The 12,357-nt window shown below is 35.2% G+C and overlaps 1 protein-coding gene across 1 annotated transcript in view; it reads left to right on the top strand.

The window, feature by feature from the left end:
• The window catches only part of HUS1 (HUS1 checkpoint clamp component), a 28,270-nt gene extending 19,295 nt beyond the window's left edge, over positions 1 to 8,975 (top strand). Inside the window, exons 7-8 of the mRNA XM_074198253.1 lie at positions 250 to 369; positions 8,057 to 8,975. Coding sequence (XP_074054354.1) covers positions 250 to 369; positions 8,057 to 8,139 — 203 coding nt within the window. The 3' untranslated portion in view covers positions 8,140 to 8,975. The remainder of the gene's footprint in view (positions 1 to 249; positions 370 to 8,056) is intronic.
• Positions 8,976 to 12,357: the final 3,382 nt, after the last annotated feature.

The following is a 12,357-nucleotide window of genomic DNA, read 5'->3' as shown; positions in this document are numbered from 1 at the left end:
GAGCTGGAATAATTTGAGTTCAAACTCTTCATCTGATACTTCCAGCTTTGTTGACTATGGATAAGTCATTTAACCACTCAGTATTCTAAGACTTAAGTTACTGACTTGCTTTTCTAGAGGGAGTTTCCTCAACAAGAGAGTTCCTTCTGTTGGGGAATCCATCCAGTCCCTGTACCTGTGAACATATTTAGCTTATCCTTCTCCTATAGTAGTAATCATTTTGTTTAAAGTCCTTTTCTATCATTGTAGCCTCCGAAGATGCTTCCCAAGACAAAGATTCAGAGATCATGGCTGAAGCGCGAATAGATATAAAGAAGCTTCTACAGTTTCTTGCAGGACAGCAAGTAAACCCAACAAAAGCATTATGTAGTGAGTTTTATCATTTATTTTCTATGTATAATATATTTTAAGCAATGCCAATTCCAAGCATTGTTTTAAAAAATTCAGTAAATCTCAGTTATATAGAATTCAACCTTGTAGAACTCTCAACTTTCTGGAACAGCTCTGGTTTTAAGAAGTTGGGGTAGAGGATGGGGGAGGATTTTTTTTTGACAGTAAAACACTCACTTAGCCTCATACACCTACACATAGTAGGCAGTTAATGTTTGTGCAAAAATGAGTGAATATCAAAAAGCAGTAAGTGACAGTAGAAGAGAATTATAGAGGTGCTGCTCTTAGAATGGGAGAGAATATCCAAAGACAGAAGGATTAGCTATTTCACTTTGTGTGAGAGAAAGATGCTCACAGGAATCAAGAGTTCAGAGTGTGAGTCAGGGAGCAGGAAAGGCTTTATTTTTCTCATGAGACAAAGGACCCACCCCATTGCAAAGTAGCACTAGTCTGGGAGTAAATAATTTTTTTATGGCAAATAATAATCTTACCTCTAAAGTCTGTCTCATCCCACCATTGGCTGGTGAGACAACCTCACAATCTATTTATGAATACTACCCAAACAGTGCAAAGCAAATTCAATCTTCATTATTCTAATTATTCATAACTAATCTTTACCCTATTGGAAAGTTAGTTTCCAATTCCCTTTTACTATATTATTATTATTCATATTTAATTCATTATTATTCATCCCTAATCTATACTCTATTAAGGATGATATTTTACAAAACCTTATTATGCATTTCCTTTGACCAAATTTGGAGATGTCTAATCAGAAAGACAGTCAGTTCGGTTCCCCTTAAGATTACCCCATGTTCTAAGAATCTGGAAACTAGACAGTGTTTTTCTCTCCCAGTGAACAACACTATTAAGGGATATAATAATGTATTCATGAGGAACTTTCACTGAAGATCATTCTCACCAGAATGTGTACTAAAGTATTTTTATGAAGAAACTTCATTGAAGGGTCATCATTTTCACCACCTGTGCATAAGAATGTTTTCTTTCTATATATGAACAACAAAACCCAAGGGCAAGAGATAAATTCCATTTTAAATCCTTGGGAGTCTACCTCCCAAGGCAAAACCCAGAAACTGTATGAGAAGGGTTTCATGAGTAAACTTCACGGGAGACCATCTCTCACAACTTTGCCTGTAAAGAATAGCATTTCTGCATGAGAACTGAATAATGTGGAAGAAACCCCACTGGAGAGCTGATTGAGTCAGCAGTGGGCAGGGCAAACCACCAGGTCTCATTCTCATGGGGTAGAAGAAAACCAGTGATGAAAAACACAAACAGTAGAATGAGGCTAGGGAGTAGGAGGAGAAAAGAATGAAAAGCAGGAGGAGTGGCATTTTAACCACTCCTGTGCCCTTGTTAATTCTGGTGCCCTGTTCTACTGGAGCAGCTGCAGAAGGAGAAGAGAGAACTGGTGCCCTGCCTTGTCCTGGAAGGCATCAATGTGCCCCTCTAAAGACACACACCATCTTTATTAGGTGTATGTGTGAGCCTAGGCAGGCTTGCAGTAGTTGTACAAGACAGTGATCACAGAAAAGCATGAAAATCTTTTTAGTAGTATGTATAAAAATAGCTTAACAGGACCAGATGTCTAAAAGCTAAATTATAATGTGGATTCTAGCTTTTTTGACTTGCTTTGTTAAAAGATAAAGGACAGAAATACTAAAAGGTTATGCTAGCCTTAGACAAAAGAACTTTGTGCAAGAAAATGTTGTTGAATCAATATGTAATTTATCTTGACTACCAATGTATCAAGATTCAGGGCTTGTACTAAGCTTAATTAAGGAATATAAAGTAACTGAAACAGCAGCACTATGAGCTTATGCACAGCTGAACTAATGTTATCTAGATTGTGTTCTTTGGTAATTGGATCACAGTGAAAAGATACCAAGGGTAAATCTATTTTTGACCTAAGGCTCACTGAAAAGACCAAAAGTTTTATAAAAGGGCAAAAATATTTGAATGAAGTAATTGTATTTTTAGGAAATTAGTTTTGCTATTTGAAAATGAGACTATTATAAAGCTATATAAAGCTGCTTTTGATTTTAAAAGGTAATTCTTTGAGTTTATAAAAGAATTCTGTAGCATTTTTTAGAGAACTGATTTTGCAAAATTTTTTTCAATACTTGCCAAATTCAGCAGTGACAGGTACCACTGGGTTTGCCCCTTCTTGATTTTCTACCCTAACCTGGCTAAGTAGAATATGAAGACTGGACAGTATTCTCAAAATGTTCAGATTTCCATATAACAAAATTTCAGGACAGAATTTCTTTTTTTAAAAAATACATATTTATTTTTTCAACTTCATGTAAAGATATTTTTCAGCATTCAGTTTTTTGTAAGATTTTTGAGTTCCACATTTTTCTTCCTCCTTTCCCTCCCTCCCTCCCTTTGACAATGAGTAATTTGATATAGATTATATATTTTTAATCTATGCTAAACATATTTCTATATTAGTCATGTTGTGAACCATGAGGGGGAAAATAACATAAAGCGTAAAACAAATTTTAAAAATAGAAAATAGCTTTTGTTTGTATTCAGACCCCATAGTTCTTTCTTTGGGTGTGAATGGCATTTTTCTTTTAAATTGTCTCCCTGTTATCTGAGGGGAGCTAAATGTATCACAGTTTTTCATTTTAGAATGTTGTTGTTAATAAGTACAGTGTTCTGGTTCTCCTCAAGTCATTCAGCATTAGTTCTTGTAAGTCCTTTCAGACTTTTCTAAAGTCTCACCCCTCATGATTTTTCATACAACAGTAGTGTTCCTTCACTAGCACATGCCACAATTACTTCAGCCATTTCTCAATTGATGGACATCCCTTCAATTTCCAACTCCTTGCCACTACAAAAAGAACTGCTATAAATAGTTTTGTACAGATGGGTATTTTCTCCTTTCTTATGATCTCTTTGGGATGCAGGCCCATTAGTGGCATTGCTGAATCAAAGAGTATGCAGAGTTTTAATGTGGGGCAAAGGGTCTTAACTTTTTTTTCTTTATCATGATTCCCAGTGATACTTATAGGTGATACTTATAGGTGATACCTTTCTCAGAACTTAAAATAAGTAAAAGGTTAATGTCAAAGGTTAATGAAAATAAAGATTTAATTTTTCCTCTCATCCAAGTTCATGGATTCTTCTTCCCCTGAAAAATTTTATCTCCCAAGGTTAAGGCAGACTTCCAAGGAGTAAGAATTCCTGATGTAGGTTTTTCTACATTTGCATATTACTTACATATCACATTAAAGTAGATTTTTTAAAAGAGTTAATTTTTAAAAAAATAAACTAAAATTCCATGCTTTCTATGGAAGGTACTTTCAAAACTATAGTCTTAGCTTTGGATAACAAATATAATTGTCTCTCAATTGCGTTATTTTTCCTAAAGATAGAGCACTTTTTCTTTATTTGAGGAGCATATCTCTATATCACTTATCATCTCTACCTTCCTCCCCCCCCCAAAAAGGAAAAAATATGCTAAAGCTATAGATCAGGTTAAGAAAATAAAATGTTATTAAAAAAAGAGATTGTTAGGGGCAGCTAGGTGGCACAGTGGATAAAGCACTGGCTCTGGAGTCAGGAGTACCTGGGTTCAAATCCGGTCTCAGACACTTAATAATTACCTAGCTGTGTGGCCTTGGGCAAGCCACTTAATCCCATTTGCCTTGCAAAGACCTAAAAAATAAAAAAATAAATAAAAAATATTGTTCATGAAAATTGTTAGACTTTGCAAACTTCCAAGTTTTTATCCCCTACAGGTCATTAACTTTATGTTCAAAAGGCTCATCACCTAATGGTACACTTGCTGATGGTACACTTGGTGATGGGCTTCTCCAAATTTATCTGGGTTGGTCCTTGTATGCCAGTCTGTCTCCAGGATCATACTTTACAGCATAGCCATGTCTTCCAGAACTTTTGTGCTGCTGACCTACTCTTTTTTTAATAGCATTTTTTTTTGGTTTTTGTAAGGCAATGGGGTTAAGTGACTTGCCCAAGGCCACACAGCTAGGTAATTATTGTGTCTGAGGTCGGATTTGAACTCAGGTTCTTCTGACTCCAGGGCCGGTTCTCTATCCACTGTGCCACCTAGCCGCCCCAACCTACTCTTTAAAAATATAATTCCATGTTTTAATGAAGTAGGAAGAGAGTTCTAACCTTGGGGGACAACCAGTGAATTTGCCCGTAGTTGGAAAATGGAATAACTCTAGTGAGGAATACCAAAGGAGGCTACTGTCACCAGAACAGAGAGGACCTAGTGTTGGGAGGGGTGGCGTGTAAGGTTGTAAGAAGACAGAAAAGATGGGAAGGGGGTAGATTATGAAGGGTTTTGAATGCCAAGCAGGATTTTATATTTGATCCTGAAGGTAACAGGGAAACACTGGTGTTTATTGAGTAAGGGGTGACATGGCTGGATCTTCACATAAGAAAGATCAAGATCACTGCAAGAACCTATTATTATAAGCATGAGGCGGCGAGGGCCTGCAGGGGTAGCAGTGTCAGAGGCCATATTGGAGAGAGATTGCTGTTGAATTGTTTTTAGTTGTCTGACTCTTCATGATCTCATTTGGGGTTTTCTTGGCAGAGATACTAGAGTGGCTTGCTATTTCCTTTTGCAACTCATTTTACAAATGAGTAAACTGAGGCAAACAAAGTTAAATGACTTGGTCAGGTTCACACAGCCTATAAGTTTCTGAGGCTAGATTTAACTCAGGTAGCTGAATCTTCCTGCCTCCAGACCCAGGGCTCTATGCACTTATCTGCCCAGGAGAGAGAGATTACAAAAGTAAAATTGATCAGCTTTGGCAATAAATTGGATGAAGAAAGTGAGAAAGTGAGGGGTCAAAGATCACACCAGTATTGAGAACCTGGTGACTTGGAGAATAGTGGCTCCCTGAATAGTAATAGGGAAATTATAAAGAACGGAGGGTTTAGGGAGAAAGATAATGAGTTCATTTTTGGACATACTGAATTTAACGTATCTGTAGGTAATCCAGTTTGAGATGTCCAATAGGCAGGTAGAGATGTAAGATTGGAAGTCAGTAAGAGGTTAGGGCTAGATATGTAGATTAGAGAATAATCAGCATAGACATGATAATTGAATCCATAGAAGCGGATGAGATGACCAAGTGAAATAGTATAGAGGGAGAAGAGTACATGAATACATTAGAGAAGTCAAGTCAGACTTTTGGGACTTGGTTAGAGGCATATCTGGATGAACATACAGCAGAGGAGACTGAGTAGTGTTCAGAAAGCTTGGAGGAGAGCCAAGTAAGAGTCGTGTCAGGAAAAGTAGAAAGAAGGGTAGATCAAGAGGCTGCTTGATAGTGTCTGAAGCTATAGTCAGGAAGGGTGAGGACTAAGCAAAGACCATTAGATTTGGCATTTGGGATATTATTGGTGACAGAATAAAGCAATTTCATTGAATGATGAGTTTGGAAACCATATTGTAGAGTAAAAAGAGAGTGAGAAAAATGGAAGCATTAATTGTAGATGATCTTCTTAAGGGAATTTAGTCAACAAAGAGAGGAGAGATAAAGGATAAATGCTGGAAAGGATGGTTAAGCAAGAGTTTTTGAGAATGAGGAACACCTAGGAATGTTTATAGGCAGTAGGGAACCAACCATTGAGAGTGGGGATGATAGAAGGGGATGTTCTATTAGAAAGATTGAAGATATAGGATTTTGAGGGTATAGGATATGTGCATTTTAGAGATGTTTACCTTGGCAAGAAAAAAAGTATTTCTTCATGTGAGACAGGAATGAAGGAGATAGTGATAAAAAGTATCTGTGATGTGAAAGGAGAGGAGGAAAAAGTGAATGAGTTTTTCAGTAAAATATGAGGCACAAGGTTCTCAGCTGAGAGGTTGGGTAAGTGGGAGCCAGGAAAGATTTCCATATTTATGAGAAAGAGGTAAATAAAAAGGCAAACTAGTGTCAAGATTTTTTTTTTTTAAAGAAAAACACAGTTCAGGGCCCTTGCTAAATCAGTCCTTATTCTGTCCTCTGTCCTAGCATAAGGGTAGTTGTACGTCTCAAGAAAATGGCTGTAAAAATAATTAATTTCCTGGGTGTTCCACATTACTGCAGTTTTACAAAATTTCAGCTAGACGAAGACAGCAACTTGAATTCCATTATAGCTGGAAACTAGATGGATATTCAAATCCCAAATATTCTCATAAATAATTTGATTTCTCTGCTATATAATTTTTAACAATCATTTCAGGTTTATCATAAAAGGAACTTGGTGGCAAGTTAATTTCTCTGACTAAATTTCCCACTGTTTTCTATTGTCTCTGCCTACTATAGCACCATTGTAAATTGAATTCTCTATACATCGAAACTTTTTTTAATAGACTGTATTACAAATACCAGTCAGCATGGCAAAATGTGTAGAGAGCTGGACATGGAGTTTGTGATATGCCCTGCTTGTGACAAATGCTGCCTTGTGTTTATTACCACGCCCAAGCTGAGCCTTCTGTCAGAGCCTTGGGGATAAACATCAGTCACTATACTGTGGGCTACTGGATCTGTGGCAGCCAGATGGTACAGTGGATAGAGCTCCAGGACTGAGTCTGGAAGACCCGAGTTCAAATTGAACCCTGAGCACTTTAACTAGCTGTGTTGCCCCAGGAAAGTCACTTTACCCTGTTAACCTCAGTTTTCTCATCTGTAAGATGAACTGGAGAAGGAAATGGCAAGCCATTCTGGTATCTCTGCCAAGGAAACCCCATTAGGGTCACCAAGAATGGGGTATGACTGAAGCATAACTGGGCCTGTAGAACCATTTATTGGCTTTCCTCCCAGCCCCTAGAATACGTACACACTTATACACTAGAACTGTCTTGTGGTTTGTGTGCTGTTATTGTGGCACAGTCATCCCCTTAGGAGTTATTAAACCTGGATGATTGTTTGTTTTCCCAGATTGAAGAGCTGTCCTGTAATTAGGAACCTCTTCTCTCATACTATTGACTTGTTTTATTGAGCTTTTATGACTGTTGCCACCCCCATGAGAGTGATCCTTTCTGTTCTGTTAATCACACAGTTAAGGTGTATTGGGTATAATCTTTGGTTCTTCCATTCTTCTTGGATAACTTGGTCATTTTTTGTAGTTTAGAAATGGTACTGCTGCTTCACTGACAGGTTTTTAGTTTGTCTTCATTTGCCCTAGGCAAATGTACATGAATTTATCATTTTAAATACTGATAGTATCCAGAGTTTGACTAGATCAGTATCCCTATTTTTTCTCCTCTGTTAGTATTTTATGATTAATCAAGACTAAATTATAAGAAAAAAGTATATATACATCATGATAATTCTGACTCATCTTTATAAATATCTTTTATTCTGTATATGACTAAGCCCGTAGGAGTTACTAGTTTCTGTGAGAATGTTTACCACTATATTCAGAGCTTCCCTGTGATATCAATCAAATCTTGTGCTTGTGTGGCATCTGAAGTTGATACTATTGATGAGGTTTTTTTAATTGCAGGACATTACTAAATATCACTTGTATTTAAAAGAAAGATGATTGCACCCTAGAGAAAGAACTTCCATTTAAAAGTAATGTTTCATTTGGGAGCAAGGTGTTGTTTGGAAATACATTCGAGTATATACTTGAACAGTTTTTTTTAAATGCTACTTTTTTTTTCTTCCAGATATTGTGCATAACCGGATTGTTCACTTTATTTTGCTACATGAGGATGTTTCCCTTCAGTATTTCATTCCTGCATTGTCTTAAGAATTCAACTTTCCAAGAATTTTTGACAGTTCAAAGGCCCTTTCTATCAAAATTGAAAAAAGATGATGGGTTGGTGTCTTGTAAGCCTTTTGGGCTTATATACTCACTATGGAATACATCATGTAAAAGCAACTTGAGCTTTTTTGTTTGTTTGTTTTATAACATATTCATTGAATGTGTATTAGTGAAGCACAATTGGAAAAAGTATGTCTTTGGGTTTTTGTGGGTTTTATAATATAATATTAAGAAATTGAAAAGGAAAGTTTTGATTTTGAGTATTGAATTTAACCATTTTCTGATTGCTGATAAATTAATACTGTAGCAAACATTACACATACATGTCCACCAGAGATTTAGAACAGTGTCTTTACAGCCTTTGCTAAAAAGACCCTTTCTGATGAGGATAATGTTTCTATATAAGACATTAGTTGCTTCTTAAAGCAGACATCCAGAAAGCTCCAATCTGGGTGTACAGCTATCTCTTTGAGAAACTGTTGACTAGAAGGTAGAAAAAAAAAACATTTCCTATCTTTATGCTATGCTAGGGTAAGAAAAGTGTTGGTAGGAATGATTCTCTAGGTTACCATAGATGAATACCAGAGCTGATCATCAGAGTGCTCCTGAACCTGGCCTAGTGAAGTTTATTCTCTAATCTGATAAGTTTTTCACTTGAGAGTTTTTCACTTGAATTTGATGGCTTGAATCTGGGCACCATTTTTGCATTAGTTTTTAAAAAATTTTCCTAAGGTAAATACCACAAAGACTCCTAGAATCTTATACAAGTTGTAAAGCTTCAAGAACTACTGCAACTTTTAAATAAATAAAATAAATATGTAGTTTGTAGCATAATTTTTTTTATTCATTAGTTTTTCTTTGGAGAGCTATGCAAAAGAAAAAAAATAATTCCAAAATAGTACTTATGTTTACAAATTTAATTTATCTTTACATAAATTTAGTAGAGGTGCTGATTGGTAAGCTTTATTTTTAATCAAACATTCATTAAATTGCCCATTACAATTTAATTTTAGAGACTCTGAATGGATGATTTAAACAATAGAACATTACTTGCTTATATTTATCTTCCACACCAACTTGAAGAATAAGAGAAAAAATTATAACTATCAAAAGCAATATGTAAATGAGATTTCAGCAGAAAATTAAAATATTCTATGCTTATTCTTTTAATATCATTTTTCCAAATCTCAGAAGCATTTTACAGTATTTCTCTTAAACTGATACCTTGAATTCTAAAAGATCTTCTATTTATTGAGATTTTTTTCTTTTCAATTCTATTGTCATACTTAGAAATCTAAAATGATACTATAAAAATAATACCTTAAAGACTTAATAGATTTGTTGGCTTTCCATTTATTGTATATATAGATTTTATCAATCTCAGGAAGATTTGTTTAAATTAGAATAAGTAAATGAGAAGATAGTTATAAAATTTTATTTTTTTAAATAAAATTTTCCACTCATGATAGAATAAAATTTTCAAGTTAATATTGCCTAAAACATACATTCCTTTCCCTTTTAAACCCCCAAATTTTGAACTGAAGTAAAATTTTGAAGCATTATATGACAGGCCTGGAATGGAAATATTAAGTCGGAAGAGACTCACTTTACAAATTGTTGTATTTTGGTTTGAAAGAACTTCATTCATATTTGGTCTGACCCCTCCTTACTTCTTTTTTGTTTTCTTTTATAAAGATTTTACTTATTTTGAGTTTTACAATTTTTCCCCTGATCTTACTTCCCTTCCCCCACCCCCTACAGAAGGCAATTTGTCAGTCTTTACCTTGTTACCATGGTATATACATTGATCCAAATTGAATGTGATGAGAGAGAAATCATATCCTTAAGGATGAAACATAAAGTATAAGAGATAACAAGATGAGACAATAAGATATCATTTTTTTTCCTAAATTGAAGGTAATAGGGGCAGCTAGGTGGCGCAGTGGATAGAGCAACAGCCCTGGAGTCAGGAGTACCTGATTTCAAATCCGATCTCAGACACTTAATAATTACCTAGCTGTGTGGCTTTGGGCAAGCCACTTAACCCCATTGCCTTACAAAAAAAAAAAAATAAAGGTAATAGTCCTTGGTCTTTGTTCAAACTCTACAGTTCTTTCTCTGGATACAGATAGTATTCTCCATTGCAGACAGCCCCAAATTGCCCCTGATTGTTGCACTAATGGAATGAGTGAGTCCATCAAGGTGGATCATTGCCCCCATGTTGCTGTTAGGTTGTGCAGTGTTTTTCTGGTTCTGCTCATTTCATTAAGCAGTGTTCCATGACATACATATACCACAATTTGCTAAGCAATTCCCCAATTGAAGGACATTTACTTGATTTTCATTTCTTTGCCACCCCACAAGCAGGGCTGCTATGAATATTTTTATACAAGTGATGTTGTTACCCTTTTTCATCATCTCTTCAGGGTATAGAACCAGTAGTGGTATTTCTGGAATAACCCCTCCTTACTTCAACATGAGTTTACAAAAGCAGAGTGCCAAAGTAATTTCACCACTTGATAGTTAATAGAGTTGAGACCTAGGTCTCTAATTTATAGTGACTATATCTCTTAAGTATTCATAAACGTATTTCCTTGCATAATTGAATTTGTATTATTTTTCTACTTTAGAGATATCATCTTAAAAACAATTAGTTTGTTTTGAAAAGTAGATTTTGATGGGACCAGTGTCCTCCCATCTTTGATTGCCTTGTGTAGTTGACTCTTAACATTTTATCAGATTCTACTTTCACAGAATCTTTCACAATCACCTTTTCTCCTCTTATGTGATCACTCCTCTCTTTCAGTCCCTCATCACTCTTAATGGAAAACTTAATAGTTTTCTTTTTTCCCAGTTGATATTTTATTTTTCCAATTACATGTTATGAAAGTTTTTCAACATTTAACCACATGTATATGCATATTTATAAGTTACACAATTTCTTTCCACCCTACCTTCCTGACCCTCTCCCCTCAAGGACTGTCTGGTGAACATTGTAACATGTACCTTTGTGTTTTACATGTTTACAGATTGATTATGAAGAATTGGGACTAAGAGAAAAGAAAGAACCAAGGGATAGGAAAGAAAAATATAAGAGAAATTTTTAAAAAGTGATTGCAGTGTTCATTCAGATTCTGTACGTTTTTCTTGGCTTTATTTTGTTTTGTTTTTCTTCCTCTGGATGGGGATAGCATTTGTCTATAACAGGTCTAATAGGTTTGTCCTAGCTCTTTGAACTGCTGAGAGGAGCTGCATCTGTCAAGATTGATCCACATAGAATGTTGCTGTTAACATGTATGATGTTCTCTTGGTCCTGCTCCCTTCGCTCAGCATCAGTTCGTGAAATTCATTCCATGCTTCTCTAAAGTCTGACCATTTATGATTTCTAATAGAACAATAGTACTTCAGAATATTCATATACTTGTTAAGCTATGTTATACAGTCTTCTACCTGCTGTCTTGAAACTGAACCAATGTCCTCCCAATCCAAATAAGGTAGGACAGTTTTTTTTTTTGGTCAAGGTAAGTATTTTGCATCTATTTGACATTCCTCTTATTAAAATTTTGAATTCCTAATTCTCTTTCTCCCTTTAGCCTCTACCCCTCTCCCAATTGAAAAGGCAAGCAGTATGATACTCTTTATAACCAAGATCAGAAAAGAAACTTTAAAGTTGGGCCTCCTGCTTCCAAAGCTGACATTGTACAAAAGGTCACAAAGGTTTCTCACCTACAACCTCTCACCTTGTGTAAAATAGATAATTTCTGGTTGAATTGAGTTCTTTTTTTTTTATAAGTACCATTTAAGAGTTATGTAGAGGATCTTGAGGTTTTTTTTTTTGGTTTGTCATTAATTGTGTTTCTTGATAGAAGTAATTGTCTATTCCTGATATTCATAGAAATGAAATAGATATACTTAACTAAAGTGATCTTCCCCTAAAAACATTAACTTTGCCTACTTTAAATTGTAGTATCTAAACCGTAATACTGTATAAATATTGTTTTTGAATAAGATATAAAGCAGAAATGGAAATGTTAATTTTCTAAAATTGTTGCTTGTCACATCTTTTTTTTAAAGCAAATCAACAAAGTAGAAAAGTAAACTTGGAATCATTGTTGTATCATTTTTGAAAGCTATGTTGTGTTCTGCACTTGGTGGATTAACACTGCAAGTCAGTAAAGAGTTCAGTTAGAACTTAATTATCAT

This window comes from Macrotis lagotis, chromosome 8, assembly GCF_037893015.1.
Source record: "Macrotis lagotis isolate mMagLag1 chromosome 8, bilby.v1.9.chrom.fasta, whole genome shotgun sequence".
Classification (NCBI taxonomy): Eukaryota; Metazoa; Chordata; class Mammalia; order Peramelemorphia; family Peramelidae; genus Macrotis; species Macrotis lagotis.
The sequence above is the reverse complement of the archived record's forward strand: the minus strand, read 5'-3'. Positions and strand labels throughout refer to the sequence as shown.